Source organism: Bufo gargarizans, chromosome 1, assembly GCF_014858855.1.
Source record: "Bufo gargarizans isolate SCDJY-AF-19 chromosome 1, ASM1485885v1, whole genome shotgun sequence".
In the NCBI taxonomy this organism is placed as follows: domain Eukaryota; kingdom Metazoa; phylum Chordata; class Amphibia; order Anura; family Bufonidae; genus Bufo; species Bufo gargarizans.
Genome location: NC_058080.1, coordinates 491,937,007 through 491,955,391, shown reverse-complemented (window position 1 = coordinate 491,955,391; position 18,385 = coordinate 491,937,007). Strand labels below are relative to the sequence as shown.

At 44.7% G+C, this 18,385-nt stretch overlaps 1 protein-coding gene across 3 annotated transcripts in view; it reads right to left on the bottom strand.

Annotated features, from left to right (window-relative positions):
- Nucleotides 1-18,385, bottom strand: part of TRPM6 (transient receptor potential cation channel subfamily M member 6) — a 220,812-nt gene that overhangs the window by 132,705 nt on the left and 69,722 nt on the right. For all 3 annotated transcript variants that reach the window (XM_044287801.1, XM_044287808.1, XM_044287816.1), the window contains 4 exons: nucleotides 9,881-10,021; nucleotides 8,385-8,531; nucleotides 3,543-3,823; nucleotides 2,291-2,519 (listed from right to left, as the gene is read on the bottom strand). In XM_044287801.1, the coding sequence (XP_044143736.1) occupies nucleotides 2,291-2,519; nucleotides 3,543-3,823; nucleotides 8,385-8,531; nucleotides 9,881-10,021 (798 nt within the window). The remainder of the gene's footprint in view (nucleotides 1-2,290; nucleotides 2,520-3,542; nucleotides 3,824-8,384; nucleotides 8,532-9,880; nucleotides 10,022-18,385) is intronic.

Here is an 18,385-nt window from a genome sequence, read left to right as displayed (position 1 = left end):
AGCTGAGCTGCCAGCGTGAAGAAAATCTAGCACAGTATTTGGAGCAATGGACGGGGAGAGCTCTGGATCCATATGAGGTACAGGGCTGGTTCTAGCATTGTTAGTAAGAGATTGTCATGTACTACATCAGGGATGCTCAAACTGCGGCCCTCCAGCTGATGCAAAACTACAACTCACAGCATGTCCTAATACCTGTAGGCTGTCCAGGCATGCTGAGAGTTGTAATTTTGCAACAGCTAGAGGGCCACAGGTTGGGACTCCCTGCTATGTCATGTCCGATTTCCATTTTTTATACATCAGTTATGGCCTAACCCCTTTTAACTGGATCATATATGATCGACTAGTAAAGATCTAATCATTAACTTACCAGGACTGAATCCTAGACGTGCCTATTACTACAAATTAAAGTTTATGCTAGACAAAAAGTTAGGTCTTTGCTATCACTTTCTAACTCGATACATGAACTCTGACTAGTTGCTAAGGTTAATAGAATATCTACTTTTGCTGAGCAACTACAAACCGGATTCCAAAGAAGTTGGGACACTATACAAATCGTTACTAAAAACTGAATGCAATGATGTGGAGGTGCCAACTTCTAATATTTTATTCAGAATAGAACATAAATCACGGAACAAAAGTTTAAACTGAGAAAATGTACCATTTTAAGGGAAAAATATGTTGAATCAGAATTTCAACAAGAAGTGTCAACAAATCCCCAAAAAGTTGGGACAAGGCCATTTTCACCACTGTGTGGCATCTCCCCTTCTTCTTACAACACTCAACAGACGTCTGGGGACCGAGGAGACCAGTTTCTCAAGTTTAGAAATAGGAATGCTCTCCCATTCTTGTCTAATACAGGCCTCTAACTGTTCAATCGTCTTGGGCCTTCTTTGTTGCACCTTCCTCTTTATGATGCGCCAAATGTTCTCTATAGGTGAAAGATCTGGACTGCAGACTGGCCATTTCAGTACCCGGGTCCTTCTCCTACGCAGCCATGATGTTGTGATTGATGCAGAATGTGGTCTGGCATTATCTTGTTGAAAAATGCAGGGTCTTCCCTGAAAGAGATGACGTCTGGATGGGAGCAGATGTTGTTCTAGAACCTGAATATATTTTTCTGCATTGATGGTGCCTTTCCAGACATGCAAGCTGCCCATGCCACACGCACTCATGCAACCCCATACCATCAGAGATGCAGGCTTCTGAACTGAGCGTTGATAACAACTTGGGTTGTCCTTGTCCTCTTTGGTCCGGGTGACATGGCGTCCCAGATTTCCAAAAAGAACTTCGAATCGTGACTCGTCTGACCACAGAACAGTCTTCCATTTTGCCATACTCCATTTTAAATGATCCCTGGCCCAGTGAAAACGCCTGAGCTTGTGGATCTTGCTTAGAAATGGCTTCTTCTTTGCACTGTAGAGTTTCAGCTGGCAACGGCGGATGGCACGGTGGATTGTGTTCACTGACAATGGTTTCTGGAAGTATTCCTGAGCCCATTCTGTGATTTCCTTTACAGTAGCATTCCTGTTTGTGGTGCAGTGTCATTTAAGAGCCCGGAGATCACGTGCATCCAGTATGGTTTTACGCACAGAGATTGTTCCAGATTCTCTGAATCTTCGGATGATGTTAGGCACAGTTGATGATGATAGATGCAAAGTCTTTGCAATTTTTCACTGGGTAACACCTTTCTGATATTGCTCCACTATCTTTCTGCGCAACGTTGTGGGAATTGGTGATCCTCTACCCATCTTGGCTTCTGAGAGACACTGCCACTCTGAGAAGCTCTTTTTCTACCCAATCATGTTGCCAATTGACCTAATTAGTGTTAATTGGTCTTCCAGCTCTTCGTTATGCTCAAATTTACTTTTTCCAGCCTCTTATTGCTACTTGTCCCAACTTTTTTGGGATTTGTTGACACCGTGAAAATTTGAATCAACGTATTTTTCCTTTAAAATGATACATTTACTCGGATTAAACGTTTGATCTGTCATCTACGTTCTCTTACAAATAAAATATTGACACTTGCCATCGCCACATCATTGCATTCAGTTTTTATTCACAATTTGTTTAGTGTCCCAACTTTTTGGGAATCCGGTTTGTAATTTCCATCAAACTGCCAATGAATAGTAGACAATGATGAAACAAACAATTACAGCCTATAATTAGAACAATTCCATATAAAAGTATATTTGTGTATATATGCAATATATGACGACATAATAGTGACAATGACATGTCATCAATATATGTACTGAAGGAAGAGGAATCCATTGATTACTATGAACTACACCTTGAGCCAAGAGTTCTTCCTGATCTTCAAGCACCCCATCCACATGTCTGTTAGCAGCATCTGAGTGCATGTGTGGGACATGAATGGGCGCAAAGCAGATGACACCGCTAGTTTTAGGCATGTTGAGTTGCTCCAGTTCTTCAGTTCATATGTCAGAAGTTTCATTGCCATTTGCTCGTTCCTTTTGAAAGCATTTTCTAGGAGGTCCAGAGCGAGTTGGCCAAATTCCCTGAGCAAAACAAGGTACAAGTGAAATGTTCCAATATACTTGTATACTTTTCATTGTTCTCCCTATGGCCATGTGTATGATAATTTATGCAATTAGTTTGTTTACTTAAATTTCATGGGCGAGATAGGAATAACCACAGTTCCTGCTGGACAGGAGTAGGCAGAGTCTCAGAAATGGCTGGCACTCCGTGACTGCGATAGCATTGAATGGGAGCTATGCAAACAGCACAGCAAGTTACGCTGTTTCCGTAACTTACTGTAGTTATTCCTATCTTGAACATGCATATGCCTTTAAAGAGCATGTATGAGTAGATTTGTACCTATGAAGCTGGCTGACCTGTTACATGTGCGCTTGGCAGCTGAAGGCATATGTGTTGATCCCATGTTCATATGTGCCCACATTTCTGGGGGGGGGGAAATGAAGTTTTAATATATGCAAATGAGCCTCTAGGAGCAATGGGGGCGTTGCCTTTACACCTAGATGCTCAGCTCTCTCTGCAACTGCTGTGCCCTCTGCCCTTTGATTGACAGGGCCAGTCAGTGAAAACATCATCACACTCAGCCCTGTCAATCAAAGTGCATGGGGCGCAGCAGTTGGAGAGAGCCGAGCCTCAAGGTAAAATGGCAATTTCCCTGTTGCTCCTAGAGACTCATTTGCTTATATTAAAACTTAATTTTTCTCAGCAATGCAGTCACACATGAACGTGGGACAAACCCAGATGCCTTCAGCGGCCAAGCGCACATGTAACTGGTCAGCCGGTGTCACAGGTACAAATCTGCTGACAAATGCCCTTTAAAAGGTCCACTTAGAAACTTCTCATGTCTAAATGTTTTAGTGAAATTTCACAGGGGGTTCCAGTAAAGACATTTCATATACACTTATTGGGCATATAAACAAGAGTTGTCTTCACGAGACGTTTTTTATACAAAAATACTGTATCAAATCACTGAAAACAATGTACCCCATGGCTCAGTAATTTTTCCTCTATCCTATGGCTATAAATGTCCCTCTTAGATTACGTACTTTGAGTATTTCTTTAACTCTTCCGAGGTATCATCAACCATGTTGCTCTGTTTTGCCTCATGTGCCATGGCGCGGTATAGTTTGCAGGCAATTACTGCCTTTACCATAGCTTCTTCTCCATGCTGCCAGAAAAACATAGCCATATTTTGTCTCTTCATCAGCACGGCCCAAACCAAGAGGTCATTGTAGGGATACATAAAACCTGCTAGCTCAGGTTCCTTAGTGGAACTCATCTCATCCTTGGGTTTCTTCTTTGACTTTTGGGTGCATGTAGTCTTCTCCTTTAAATAAAACATAATGTTTAGAGACCATACAATGGAAATCTGGACATTAATAGAGCTATTTTTTTATGATATATGTATAGAGATATGTATAAAAAAAAAAAAATTTTAAAACTATAACAGTGTCTCAAACAATCTTCTAAGCTGATATCTTATTTTAATTAAGTTAATTTTACTTGGCTGCAAGATGGCAGCTGAAAATATCGTTCAGGATTGCAGAGATAAGTGCTACAAAGTGGGCCAATAGTCAGCTTGTCTGATGAACTACACACCGAATGTGATCTAGCCTCCATATTCTACACCACTGAACCAAAAATCAATAGACCGCTGGGGAAGGTCCACATGGACCAAAACGTCCGGTCGTGTACCGATAGAAGAAGCGGTTTTGTGATTACCGGTTGTTTAATTTTGTAACAACCGGTTGATCAATAAATTATTCTAATTGCATATTAATAAGTGGCACAATTTCATACTACTGAATTCTGACTATCAAGCCCTTGCTGGCACCATATTAAATTACGGTAAGTACTCCACTCTAAAAGCTACACGCTGAATAGGAATGAGCAGTTTGCAATATATGAGAAGACATGTAATTTGCAGAGGACAAACGGTTGAGAATGGTTTACTAAAACCAAATACAACATTTATTTTTAGCACATAATAAATGCAATCCAATTAAAAAAATGATGGAAATGTGTTCATGGCCTGTAACCCTTGGAATTTATGGTGCTTTAAGATAAAAAATGAGAATGTATTTACCCAAGTGCATCAGTATCAAGCCAGTAAAGAGCTAAAGGTCACAGCAGATGTGTGTAAGGGTGGCATGTCCATTCAGAAATGGTGAAAGAGCAAGAATTTCCACTAGTCTGAAATAGTGGCCACATCAGTATTAAATTCAATATTATTAATATATAATATATATTAATGCATATACCTAGTTTACGGAGAAGTCATAATTATGAAGACAGGACTATGGACGGAACCATGTACCCACAAAGTGCATGATTTCTCATTGCTCGGGATTTTTACTGGTTTGTAGTGCACCTTGGCACATTATTATCTTTAAAGCTTTTTTGGTTCATTTTGATTAAAATCCCTGATAACAGCATATTTAAAAGTTACACTTGACCAGTTAACCTTCATTACATGTAGTAATAAAACCTGAAACTGCTTCTTAGTTGTATGCTTGACCTGCATAGTTCATGAGTTATGACTGTTTATGATTATTGCATAACACGTATCTGACTGATGTGCCTCACTCATCTGTACAGACTGTTCCAGAAAACCCAAGGGCAGAAAGGTTCAAATACTGGTTATACTGTAATAAGCGAACACATGCCATTGTGTGAAATGGTTATCCCCCTCCATGGCTGTATTAAATAGATCTGCTATATTTTCCATTCAAAATATTCAACTACTTGCCATTCCTTTATTTTTTATGCCCTGCGATTAAGTTAAAAGTTGGAAAAAGAGAACCTGTTTATGTTGCTTGAAACTTTTAGAAGTAAGCTGCTGTCAATCTCAAAATATGACTGAGCCCAATATACATAATACTTTATATAAGGATTTTGATCATATATGTTTTAGAAAACCCATGGACACAGTAATTATAAAAAATATATATATCTTTTCCCATAAACCTATGTATAAATCTATTCAACTACTGCTGGTCTATGACATGCTACATGCAGATTGCGCTGTATTTCATGGGGACAGTTTCCCTTTAACACATGCACAATAACACGTTTCTTTTTGCTAACGTAATATTTATTGTGCTGAGTATGTTTATTGTTAGAGATGAGCAAAGTTTTCAAAAATTCAATTCATTCCGAATTAATTTGTCATAAAGCACATTAAGTCAGCTATTTTGTGGTTACAGCCAGAGTGTATCTTGGTGAACATCACTTTGCATTGCAGCAACATGCATAGCTAGTAGTGTTGAGCGAGCATGCTCGGCCGAGTATCGCATGTGCTCGAGTCTCCTCCCTGCATAATTCGCGGATGCTAAGCGGCCAATAAAGGTGCAGGTAAGTACTGCCCTCACTGTAATGCCAGTAGCGATGTTGGGTACTGGCATTACAGTGATTGGATGGCCGGAACGCGTCATCGGGTGCTATATAGCACCCGATGATGCGAGTTCGGCTCATTTGAAGTCAGGGAGAGCTGAGCATAGGAAGGGGCAGACAGTGTAGGGAGTGTAATTGAATATTATTTCTGTACAAAAACGTTTCAGAGACCCAAAAGTCCTTGTAAGGACTATTGTGTGTGTGACAGCAGCAATATATGTGTGTAGCGCAACCTGCGCTACATTGCTCAGTGTTAGGGAGTGCTGTGTATTGGAAGGGACAGACAGTGTAGGGAGTGTAATAGGAAGATTATTATACAAAAAACTTTTCAGAGACTCAAAAGTCCTTTAGCAGCAATACATATTTTTAGGTCATCCTGCACAAAATACAGTGTAATAGGCCGCTGCGGACAGTTAAATTATCCGGGAGTCGGGAGTGGGTAAATTGCGCGCCCCCCGCTTGCCTTCCTTGGATGTGGTAGCCGTTTCTCAGTCTCCCTCTCCGGAGTCGAACACGTGGTCATCATGTTGGGCGCATAAAAGAACATCGAAAGGACAACCATCCAAATGGATCATCGACATCACAGGGACGTGCGACTAGACAGAAGTTATCTAGAGTCAACAAAGCGGCAGCAGGCCCTCGCCCATAATGTTTGCGATGGTCAGCTCACCTGCAGGCTCTCAACCATAATTTTTTTGATGGTCAGCTAAGCAGCAGGCACTCTTCCATAAGAGTATGGTCAACACAATCCTCACCGCCGGGGGTCATGTAACTAATTAGCATGGAGGAGTCTCATTGGTTATCGGAATTAACCAGACAAATAGCTCCACCAACTCAGAATAGCCATGCACCACCTACCACAGAATCGAGAAAGAGCTATCAATCCTTTCCGTGTCCGGGCTGGGTGAGGTTTGCCGTGTTGAGTCAAATTAAGTCGCAGGCTTCACTCCTGGTGGTGCCCTTCCATCCATTAGTTTAAGTTTCAGCTTTGCAACCATACTCCCCCTAGAACCCAAAGATTTTGGTTTCCCTGTCGGATCGCCTTCGAACCTCCGACTTTCATTGTTGATTAATGAAAACATTAATGCTTTCACTGTGGTTCGTCTTGCGCCGATCCACAAATTTCACCTCTAGCGGCGCAATACGGATGCCACCAGCCGTCCCTCTTCATCATGGCACTAGTTCCAAAAATCAACAAAATTTTGGGCTGAACTTGCACTTTATATACAAGTAAATATATAAGAGAATGTTTCCTAACAATTTTTCCTCTAAAATCGATTTCATCTTTGGTTTTGTGCGTATTATTGTCAGTCTGTAAAAGTGGCGTACTAATCGGACAACATAAATTTCTGAAATTTTCCTATGAACCAGGCACCCTTCCCTCTTGAGAGCAGGGGGTACCTGGTTTATTGCTCGGGTTGTCCCATTGACTTGCATTATAGTCGGGTGCTTGGTCGAGCACCTGAACTTTCCGATGTGTTTGGCCTGAGCACCCGAGCACTACGGTGCTCGATTAACACTAATAGCTAGTCCTTTCTGGTAGTGAAACAGTTACTGTGACAGGCAGGTGGACACCACAATAACAGTAGAATTAGACAGCTTTTTCACCCCTATTTGAGAATCAAGGCTTAATCAGATTGCTTATCTATTAAAACAAGGTGGACACCCCGATAACAGTTATATATCAAACAGCTTATTTACCCCAATTTGAGAATCAAGGCCTAATAGAATTGATTATCTATTAAACAAGGAGAACGCTGTTTAATTAGATAGCTCTGTGCCCTACACAGGGATTGATGCAAACCATGTTGTCTCTTATGGATCCCTTCAGCTTCACATTACAGTTTCTGCACTGTCCCTGCAGTCTCCCTATGCTCTTCCTACAGTGTGTAAACACTCCCTACTATCTCCCTACACTGTCTCTGTCCAATATTACACAATTAAAAGCTTTAGCAATACTGTCACTAGCGCTTATCCTGTGTCTCCCTATGCTGAGCTCAGAGTGATATGGTGGAGACCGTGTGGATGAGGCTTTTAAAGGGCTTCGATGTCACAGGGGCTGGCTATGGCTAGCTGCTGATTGGCTGTCTGCAAGGCATTATGAGTGATCTTGCTTCGCGGGCTTCTTACTTTCACTTTATAACACGTGTAGCCACCATTTTAGGAAAAAGTTGATTCGTTACACAATTTTTTTTTGGACACCTCGGTTCGCTCAACGCTATTTATTGTGAAATCATTATTATGTGCGATTTTGTGAAATCAAAGTGAGCAGAGAAGGTGTGCATTTCACTCTATACCATCAGATTTAGCGTTAAAATATTTAGTACATGTCTGAACCACATATGACAACTATATAATGACATATTGTTTATCTGTGTCTATGGATCATACCCTGAATTAGTATTTCCAGTCCAGTACATGTACAGAGTAGATTAGAAACTTGACTCTACCAGAACATTTTCAATTAAACTGGATCTAAAACTTGGAAGGATCACCTTGCGCTTATAAGGCTGTGCTGTCCGGAGGAACTGGGAATGCAAGGTATTCTCAGGTGAAGCAAGCTTGCTGTTCATCTGGCTGTTCTGGCTTAACGAAAGATTAGACAAACTTCGTGCCAGACTGTTGGTAGAATTGTGGGTCCTCTGGCAGAAAGATCAAAGGGAGAAATAAATAAAAAAGTCAGTTAACAGCATTATTATTTCTAGTTTCACAGTGTGAATCTATGTGGGTTTACGTTATATCCATCTCTATGAGACTTGACTACGATCACAGGGGGCAGATATGCTTCAGATTTTACTAAATCACATCCACACATTACAGAAAAGATCTGCATGGAATGGGCACAGAAATGGACCTTCATGCAGATTTTAATTTCCCAGCATGTCAATTTATGTTGCATATTTTCAGAGAGGATTTAACCCTTAGTAATGTATAGGGTGAAATCCATGGCAATTTTGCCGCAGAATCCTCAACCAAATCTACAGTTGACATTTGTGACCACATGAAAAGCAATAAAAACAATGGGCCGTAGTGTTTTGTGGATCCGCAAAACACGGATCCGCAAGACACAGATACCAGCCGTGTGCGTTCCACAATTTGTGGACCGCAAATGGCCACAAACATAATAGAAAATGCCTATTGTCCACGATTGTGGACAAGAATAGGACACGCTCTCTCCTTTTTGGGGAGCCACGAAACCACTGATGTAAACAGCACACGTTGTGCTGTCCACATCTTTTGCACACCCGTTCATAAGGCCGTCTGAATGGGCCTTAAGGCAGTGATGGCGAACCTTTTACAGACAGAGTGCCCTACAACTAACTTATTTATCGCAAAGTGCCAACACGGCAATTTACCCTGAATAATACAGTCCAGTATAGTATACCCTCCATGTACTTTATCATTTAGCTATAATAGCTGCCTACATTCAGTGCGCTGCCTGTGCTGTTCATAGCGTGCCCTGCGCTGATGAAGGGCAGGAAGAGTCTAAGGCATATTGGTACACCATAGACTTTTTCCAGGGTGCGGGTGCCCACAGAGAGAGCTCTGAGTGCCATAGGTTCACTACCACTGCCCTAAGGCCTTGTTCACATTTCTGTTTTTCACCAATGTTTGTTCACACTTCAGTATTTTTTTACTGACCGTTAGGCCAAAAACGCCCATTGAAGTCTATGGGTCCGTAGAAATCACAGACACTACATGGATGGCATTAATGTTTTGTCCATTTTTCACTGACCACGGATAGGAAATGCTTTTGAAATGAATTTTAAACTGAGCAGTGTATGTGGAATATGGATGACACATGGAGGGCAAAAAACAAACACAAGGACAAAACACGAATTCTTCATAGACATCTTTTATGGATGAGACACAGACTGACTATATCACAGAAGTTAAACAGACAAGGAAATGTGAACAAGGCCTAAATATGTTAGTGTTTTCCTTAGCTAGTTTGCAAAGTATGGGTTTACAAGAAAAGTTGGAAAATTACCTTTTGCTTCCTGTAGAGACTATTGTATAAGGCACGGAAACTCTTCCTCGTGTAGCTGCTTCTATAGGCCCCTCCAATCAAGTATTCAATTACTAATCCCACGTCAATTAGCGTAATTTTGTAGTCTTTAGAAAGGTTACTCTGTGTACATAAAAGTTCTACTGATTAATAGAGTTAAACAATATCTGGTGCAGACCTAATTTCAATTATTACTTTTTTTCTCTACCTCATATTGTTCTACTCTGAACTGAAAATGCATTCTCTTCAAACGGTTGATCGGCTGGGGTGCTGGAAGCCAGCCCCACCAATCTGATATGGATGACCTATCTGACGATAGGTCATAATGTAAAAAAAGTGGACAACCCTATTAAGTGGTCATCCGTATGTTTAATGTAGTACATCTCTTTAGTGTCCCTAAAATTTTAACTAAACTTTATTAAATCCTATTCTAAATGTGCTAAATTACATGTAAATTCACTTTTTTTTCTTACTTTTCTATGCGAAATAGGTGCCTAAAGTTCAGGTGCCTATCTGTTTTATAATCTGTATTCCTATACACTGGAATATGGATTCTCCTATGGCCACACTAGGTGCTGTACAGGCCAAAGCAGTTCTACTTCTGCCTGTACCAGAGCTGGTCTCCTAAAGCCTGGCATACGTGGGCTGTGTCAAGCTTAAGCAAAGCGGGCACAGGCAGGAGAGCGCTGTCTTATCTGAATTCCTGCACTGCGCTCACTCAATAGCCTGCATACCACATCGCTACATACTATTAGCAGAGCAGAACGAGCGCAAGGCAGGAGCTCCATAGCACATCACTCCTCTGCCTGTGCCCGTTATGCTATAGCCCATATATGCCAGGCTATAGTAGAGCAGTGCTGGTACAGGCAGGAGCAGCGAAGCTCCAGCATGTAAAGCAGTGCAGCCCAGGGAAATTAGTATTCCCAAACACAGTGGGGTACAGGAGTAAGGACTGCAAAGTTAGATAGGCACACCTGAACTTCAAGTGCCTATTTCGTAGGTGAAGTAAAAAAAAAAAAAAAAAGAAAGCATGTTACAAATATGCTTTTTATCACATGTACTTTAAAGAGGACCTTTCACCTGAAAAAACAGGACCTTTCACCTGAACTAAGTATCCTGACATATACAGCGGCGCCCAGGGATCTCACTGCACTTACTATTATCCCTGGGCGCCGCTCCGTTCTCCCGTTATGCCCTCCGATATGTTCGGGGACTTCGTTATAGTAGGAGGAGACTGCCCTTGTTCTGCTGGGTGTCTCCTCCTCTTAGGCTGTAGCGCTGGCCAATCGCAGCGCACAGCTCACAGCCTGGGAGAAAAAAACCTCCTAGGCTGTAGGCTGTGAGCTCTGCGCTGCAATTGGCCAGACCTACAACCTAGGAGGAGGAGACGCCCAGCAGAACAAGGGCAGACTCCGCCTACTATAACCAAAAGTCCTAAGTCTCCGCCTACTATAACCTACTGAGCGAAGATACCGGAGGACATAACTGGAGAACGGAGCGGCGCCCAGGGATAATAGTAAGTGCAGTGAGATCCCTGGGTGCCACTGTATATGTCAGGATACTTAGTTCACAATGTTTTTCCAGGTGAAAGGTCCTCTTTAAGTTTTAATAAAGTGAAAGTAAAAGTTTATGTACACTTTAAGAAATTTAGTGTGATTACAATAAATGACAAGTTATCATTCCCCCAACATTATTCCCATGGGATCCAGTAAACAGGTATAAGAAACTTTTTGACAGTTCCTCCTCATTGCAAAAACGTCCCCATATTCCCCGTCCTACACTACACAGGTCACCGATAGCTGGCTTTCTCAGACCCAAAAAATTGCTGGGTCAAAAAAAAAATATAATAATTTGTTTCCCTTGAATTTTCAGATGTAAAGAGAAGTTAGACTTTAATTAAACTCAATTTTCTTTTTACCAAGATGAATGAAGGGATTCTTTAGCAGATTACGATGACAGTTTAATACATTTTTACTTATATAGAGTAAAGCTAAAATAAAGAATGAAAAAACTAGAATGCCATAATTCGTGACAAGGAGAAGCAACTTTACCACATCACACTTTTTCTTTAACCTGAATTTGCGTAAAAAAAAAAAAAAAAAAAATCATACTTACCTCCTACATTTGTTCGCGACGGGCCGCCAATGGTGATGAGCGAGCATGCTCGGCCGAACTGCTGTTCAGCTCGAGCATCGCTATGCTCGGCAGATCCGAGTGCTTGGCTGAATAATTCAGGTGCTCAAATACAATTTAATGCAATGGAAGTCAATGGGAGAACCCCAGGCACCCCCTGCTCAGTGGAGAAGAGGGTGTCTGGTTCATAAAAAAAAGTTAGAAATTGATGGAAACCCCATCAAAATGGTTTGGCAACAGCATTAAGAGGATAGCTGGATGCGTCTTAGACAGAGAGTCTGAGACAGATAACAGCCAGCATACCTTACAATGACAGCCTTGTGCACTATGAGATATTCCAAACCAACTCTCATCTGACTGAGAACCAATAAACCTTAAAGTTATTTTGCATCTGTTGGATGGCTTGGGTGGACCTGCACACCTAGATCAATATCATTAGGGCGACAAAAAGTTTTCTGATTGTCCTAACATAATAATCAATAACCTTTCTATACAGTTTTGTCATGTAAAAACTTATTTGCATAAACATGGGCTTATGGGAAAAACATGCAAATGAGCAGAATCATAAGACTATGAAAACCAATAGACGGCGCTATCGAGTTATGAATAGCGCCCTCTATTGGTTTCACAGTCTTATGACAAGACAAATATTCTTGTCAGAAGACTATGAAACCAATAGAGGGCACTATTGAGTTTCAAACAGTGTCCTCTATTGGTTTCACAGTCTTATGACGAGCAGTGGAGTCTCTAGCTTTCACATTTTGGGGGGGCACACTGGGGGCCAGGACAAAAGTAGGGGGGGCAGCTATAACAACGATACATTTACACAAGTACGCTTAGAAATGCTGCAATACTTTACCCAATACCTAAAACCGCAATAGGGAAGAAAAGCCCCAATCACTCAGATGTAAACATGTCCTAGCTGCCTGGGGATCTGTGGATGACACATACCGTTTATAGCATCTTATGCTATGTGTCATCCACAGATCCACCCCATATCAGTGTCATACCAGGATCCCCCTCCCTATAAGGCCCCATTCACACATCCAAAATTTGCATAACGGAATTGCGGACCCATTCATTTCTATAGGGCAACACGACGTTCTGGCGGATACGGAAATGCGGACACGCACTTCCGGGTCCGCAATTCCGTTCCCGAAAAAATAATTCGGACCCGCACATTACCGCTGCTACGGATGTCTAAATGGAGCCTAACAGTGTCAGTGGCACAGATTCCCCCCCATCCCCCTCCCTATAACAGTGTCATCTACAGATCCCCCCCCCCGTAACAGTGTCATGACATCCACAGACCCCCGACCCCCCCTCCCTATAACACTGTAAGAGTATCATCCACAGATCCCTCCACCCTATAACATTGTAATGACTCATGACATCCACAGACCACAGATCACCCTCCCACCGCTCACATTTGAACATGATTTCTCTAAACGGTAATGTAGTAAGCACTGTAATCATCCAGGCTGCACTGACATTAACTTTAAAGGGGTTCTGCAATTTCATTTAACTGATGATCTATCCTCTAGTAGATCATCAGCTTCTGATCGGCGGGGGTCCGACACCCGACACCCCCACCGATCAGGTGTTTGAGAAGGAACCTGCGCTCCAGCAGCACCGTGGCCTTCTCACTGTTTACCGCCAGCCCACTGACGTCACGGCTCACGACTAGTATCAACTAGCCTGAGTGCGGCTAAGCTCTGTTCACTTGAATGGAGCTTAGCCCCGCCCAGGCCAGTGATACTAGTCGTAACTCGTGAGATGACTGGGCCTGCGGTAAACAGTGAGAAGGCTGCGGCGCTACTGGAGCGACGGTACCTGGGACCCCCGCCGATCAGAAGCTGATCTATCCAGGAGTATAGATCATCAGTTAAATTAAAGCGCAGAACCCCTTTAACTTTTAAATCAGGAAGATTCAGGGAATCAGGGGCAGCCGCCAGCCAGCTCTCCTCTCAGACTCAGTCAGATCTAATCTGTCTAGTTAGAAATATAGAAAGAGACTTAGTCCACTAAGTCACTACTTAACCTTATATTATTAAAGGGGTATTCCCATCAGACAATGGGGGCATATTGCTAGGATATGTCCCCATTGTCTGATAGGTGCGGGTCCCACCTCTGGGACCCGCACCTACAACGAGAACGGAGCCGGGGAGAGTTGTGGCTGGAGGACCCCGGGTTTCCCAGGGTCCGTCCACCACCAGGCACAGCTCCCCGCCTCTCCCATTGAAATGAATGGGGGCGCACCGCGCATGCACAGCCAACGCTCCCATTCATTTCTATGGGGCCAACGGAAATAGCCGAGCCAGCGCTCGGCTATTTTCGGTGGCTCCATAGAAATAAACGGAAGGCGGATGCGCATGCGCAGTGCGCCCTCCTCCACTTTCTCTGCTCCGTTCTCCTTGTAGGTGCGGGTCCCAGCGGTAGGACCCGCACCTATCAGACAATGGGGGCATATCCTAGCGATATGCCCCCATTGTCAGATGGGATAACCCCTTTAAGTTAACCTCTCAGTGTCCTGGCTGCAGTGCTACACACCTTTCAATCACCACTAGGTCTGGTCGGTCTTTGGTCAGTCTCAGTCCGTCTGCCTGTGTCTGTTCGGTATATATGGGTAGGGTAGGGCCACGCCGACGCCACGCAACACTGTCTGCTGTCTCGTCGCTGTCTTAGTCTCTAGTCTGGGCCTGGCTGGCTTAAGCAGGTTAGACTATGCAGTGGGCGGGCTGCTCACAGTGACGTCATGCGCCGGAGGAGGAGCAGGAGCGCCGCCCGCACTGCTGCCACAGACAGTCACAGACGCAATTAAGTACTTTGAATTAATCATGCAGATCAGGCTCAGCATCTGAGAGAGCCTGAGGCTCTGAGCTAGTCTAGACTAGCGGCAAGCTGCTTCATTTATGCACAGCACTGCCGCCAGTCTGCCACTGAGACTGAGTGAGTCTGACTCGTCAGGTCCTGGGGGCGGGGCTGAGAATGCGGCGCGGCGGCGGTGGGTGGACTGGAGAGTAGAGAAGAAGAGAGTGAGACTTGAGAGACCGCAACGCCAACGGCAGATGAGATCATCAGAGATGTGAAGACTGAAGAATCAGATGTCCGGTACAGAGCGCAGCAGGCACGCAGCACATGTCATGTCACAAGACTCACAGACCAACTAGTCTAGTAGTACCAAATTCTTGTTGGGGGGGCACATGGGGGGGCACAGCTTGATGTAGGGGGGGCCGTGGCCCCCTCTGGCCCCCCCTGGCGACGCCACTGATGACGAGACAAATATTCTTGTCAGAAGACTATGAAACCAATAGAGGGCGCTGTTCATAACGCAATAGCGTCATCTATTGGTTTTCATAGTCTTATGACAGCTGAAAAACAAGGCAGATTCTGCTCATTTGCATATCTTTCCCATATGGCCATGTTTATGCAAATTAGTTTTTACATGACAAAACTGTATAGAAAGGTTATTGAATATTATGTTATGAAAATCGGAAAACTTTTTGCCGCCCTAATATTATTGATCTAGGTGTGCAGGTCCACCAAGCCATCCAACAGATGCAAAATAAATTTGGAGGTTTACTGGTTCTCAGTCAGATGAGAACTGGTTTGGAATATCTCATAGTGCACAAGGCTGCCATTGTAAGGTATGCTGGCTGTTATCTGTTTCCTGGATAGATTGATGGCTTGGACATATATGGCTTTTGGCATACAGCCTTTGTGTGGTTGTATGTTGTACATAGTATGAGTCTGAGACACATCCAGCTATCCTCTAAATGCTGTTTCCAAACCATTTTGATGGGGTTTCCATCAATTTCTAACCTTTTTTTATGAACCAGAAACCCTCTTCTCTTCCGAGCAGGGGGTGCCTGGTTGTCTCCCATTGACTGCCGGAGTCTTCTCTTCCGGGTGTATGCGATAACGTCATCGGCGCAGGCGCATTGAGGATGAAGCGCCGAGCAAGCGGCCGCCTCTCAGTGCGCCTGTGCCGATTGAAGACAGGTACGGCGCAGGCGCGAGATTTGGAATTCAAACAGGGCCAGCAGAGAACGATTCCGTTCCCTGGCCCTGTCAATCACACTGCGGAGGGGGCGTCATTAGGATCGGAGAATGCAGCTGCTACCAGCAAGTAGCTGCCCTACTTGCTGGTAGCAAGGTAATTTACATATTATAAAAATAGATTTTTAACAAATTCTACTGAACCAAAATGAATATTTAGCATATGTATAGGGAGCTCGCAGTGTAGGGATTATTATTAACAACAAAAAAAAAACGGTTTAGTGGGCTCAGGGCCGGCCTTAGGTGTTCAGGCGCCCTGTGCGAGCTAACCTTGTGGCGCCCCCCCCCCCCCAAAAAAAAAAAAAAACACTGCTTGTTGCTGGCATCATGGCATAGGCTGGCTGACTATCCAACCAAGTAGTTACCAGCCCTCACACCCCAAAGGCCGGTGTAATGTTATACTTCCCTAGTTCGTGAGATTTCCCTACCCTCGTCACTTCCGGTCGCACCGGACATGACGTGAGGAGGTGTGCAGCGCCGCGCAGGCGCACAACGACAGGTTAGGGAAATTTCACAGCAGAGTGCGCATGCGCCAGGAGCCTCGCCGGCGGTTAGGGTAGGGAAAAACTATGGGCCAATGCGCAGTGATCGGATGGATGTTTTCAGCTGAACACCGGCCGACACTGCGCATGCACCGGGAGCCTCACCAGCGGTTAGGGAAGGGAAAAATTTACGTACGGGCCAGTGCTTTTTCCCTACCCTAAACGCTGGTGAGGCTCCCAGCGCATGTCGGCCGGTGTCCAGCTGAGAAAATTTGTTTCCAATGTAGTATTAATAACTAAACAATTAAATAATAAACATATTGCATTGTCTACTTACCACCAGGACAATAAGATGATCTGGACTCTGGCTGCAGTCTGGCTCTGGGGACTCCATTGTCATTCTCTCCCCCCCCCCCCCCCCCCCTTCCCTTGTCACTCTCATTATCCCCCCTCTCCCTTGTCACTCATTATTCCACCCGTCCTCCCTTGTCACGCTCATTATCCCCCCCCCATCACTCTCATTATTCCCCCCCCATCACTCTCACTATTCCCCCCCCATCACTCTCATTATTTCCCCCCCCCATCACTCTCATTATTTCCCCCCCCATCACTCTCATTATTTCCCCCCCCATCACTCTCATTATTTCCCCCCCCCATCACTCTCATTATTTCCCCCCCCCATCACTCTCATTATTTCCCCCCCCCATCACTCTCATTATTTCCCCCCCCCCATCACTCTCATTATTTCCCCCCCCCATCACTCTCATTATTCCCCCCCCCCCATCACTCTCATGATTTCCCCCCCCCCATCACTCTCATTATTTCCCCCCCCCATCACTCTCATTATTTCCCCCCCCCCATCACTCTCATTATTCCCCCCCCCATCACTCTCATTATTCCCCCCCCCCCATCACTCTCATTATTCCCCCCCCATCACTCTCATTATCCCCCCCCCCCCATCACTCTCATTATTCCCCCCCCCCATCACTCTCATTATTCCCCCCCCCATCACTCTCATTATTCCCCCCCCCATCACTCTCATTATTCCCCCCCCCATCACTCTCATTATTTCCCCCCCCCCCATCACTCATTATTTCCTCCCCCCCCATCACTCATTATTTCCTCCCCCCCCATCACTCATTATTTCCTCCCCCCCCCATCACTCATTATTTCCTCCCCCCCCCCCATCACTCTCATTATTTCCTCCCCCCTCGTCACTCTCTCTCTTCCCTCCCCCCTTGTCACTCTCTCTCTTTCTTTCCTCCCCCCTCGTCACTCTCTCTTTCTTTCCTCCCCCCTTGTCACTCTCTCTCTTTCTTTCCTCCCCCTTGTCACTCTAGTGTACCTCTAGTGTAGCGTGGCCGAGCTCTGTTCGATCCGCGGTACAGGAGCATTTGTTTCCTGTACCCGGCCGGACTGACAGGAAGTGCACACTAAGTGAGCACTTCCTGTCAGTCCGGCCGGGTACAGGAAACAAAAGCTCCTGTACCGCGGACCTAACAGAGCTCGGCCACGCTACATTAACAGGCGCAGGCAGGATTCTTTAGAGCGGCAAGCCACTCAGGCGGCGCAGAATGAGGGGCGCCGCCAGCCGCCCCCAACTTATATAAGCAACTTTTTTTTTTACCGCAACGGGCGCCGGGCGCCCCCTGCTGAGTACAGGAGGGGGGGGGGGGGGGGCTCGCCTGCCCATATTACATTGCGGGCTGTCGGCCGCCCGGCGCCCCTGTTGCTATGGCGCCCTGTGCGGCCGCACAGCCCGCACACCCCAAAGGCCGGCCCTGAGTGGGCTGACAGAAGCCCTTTAAAGATC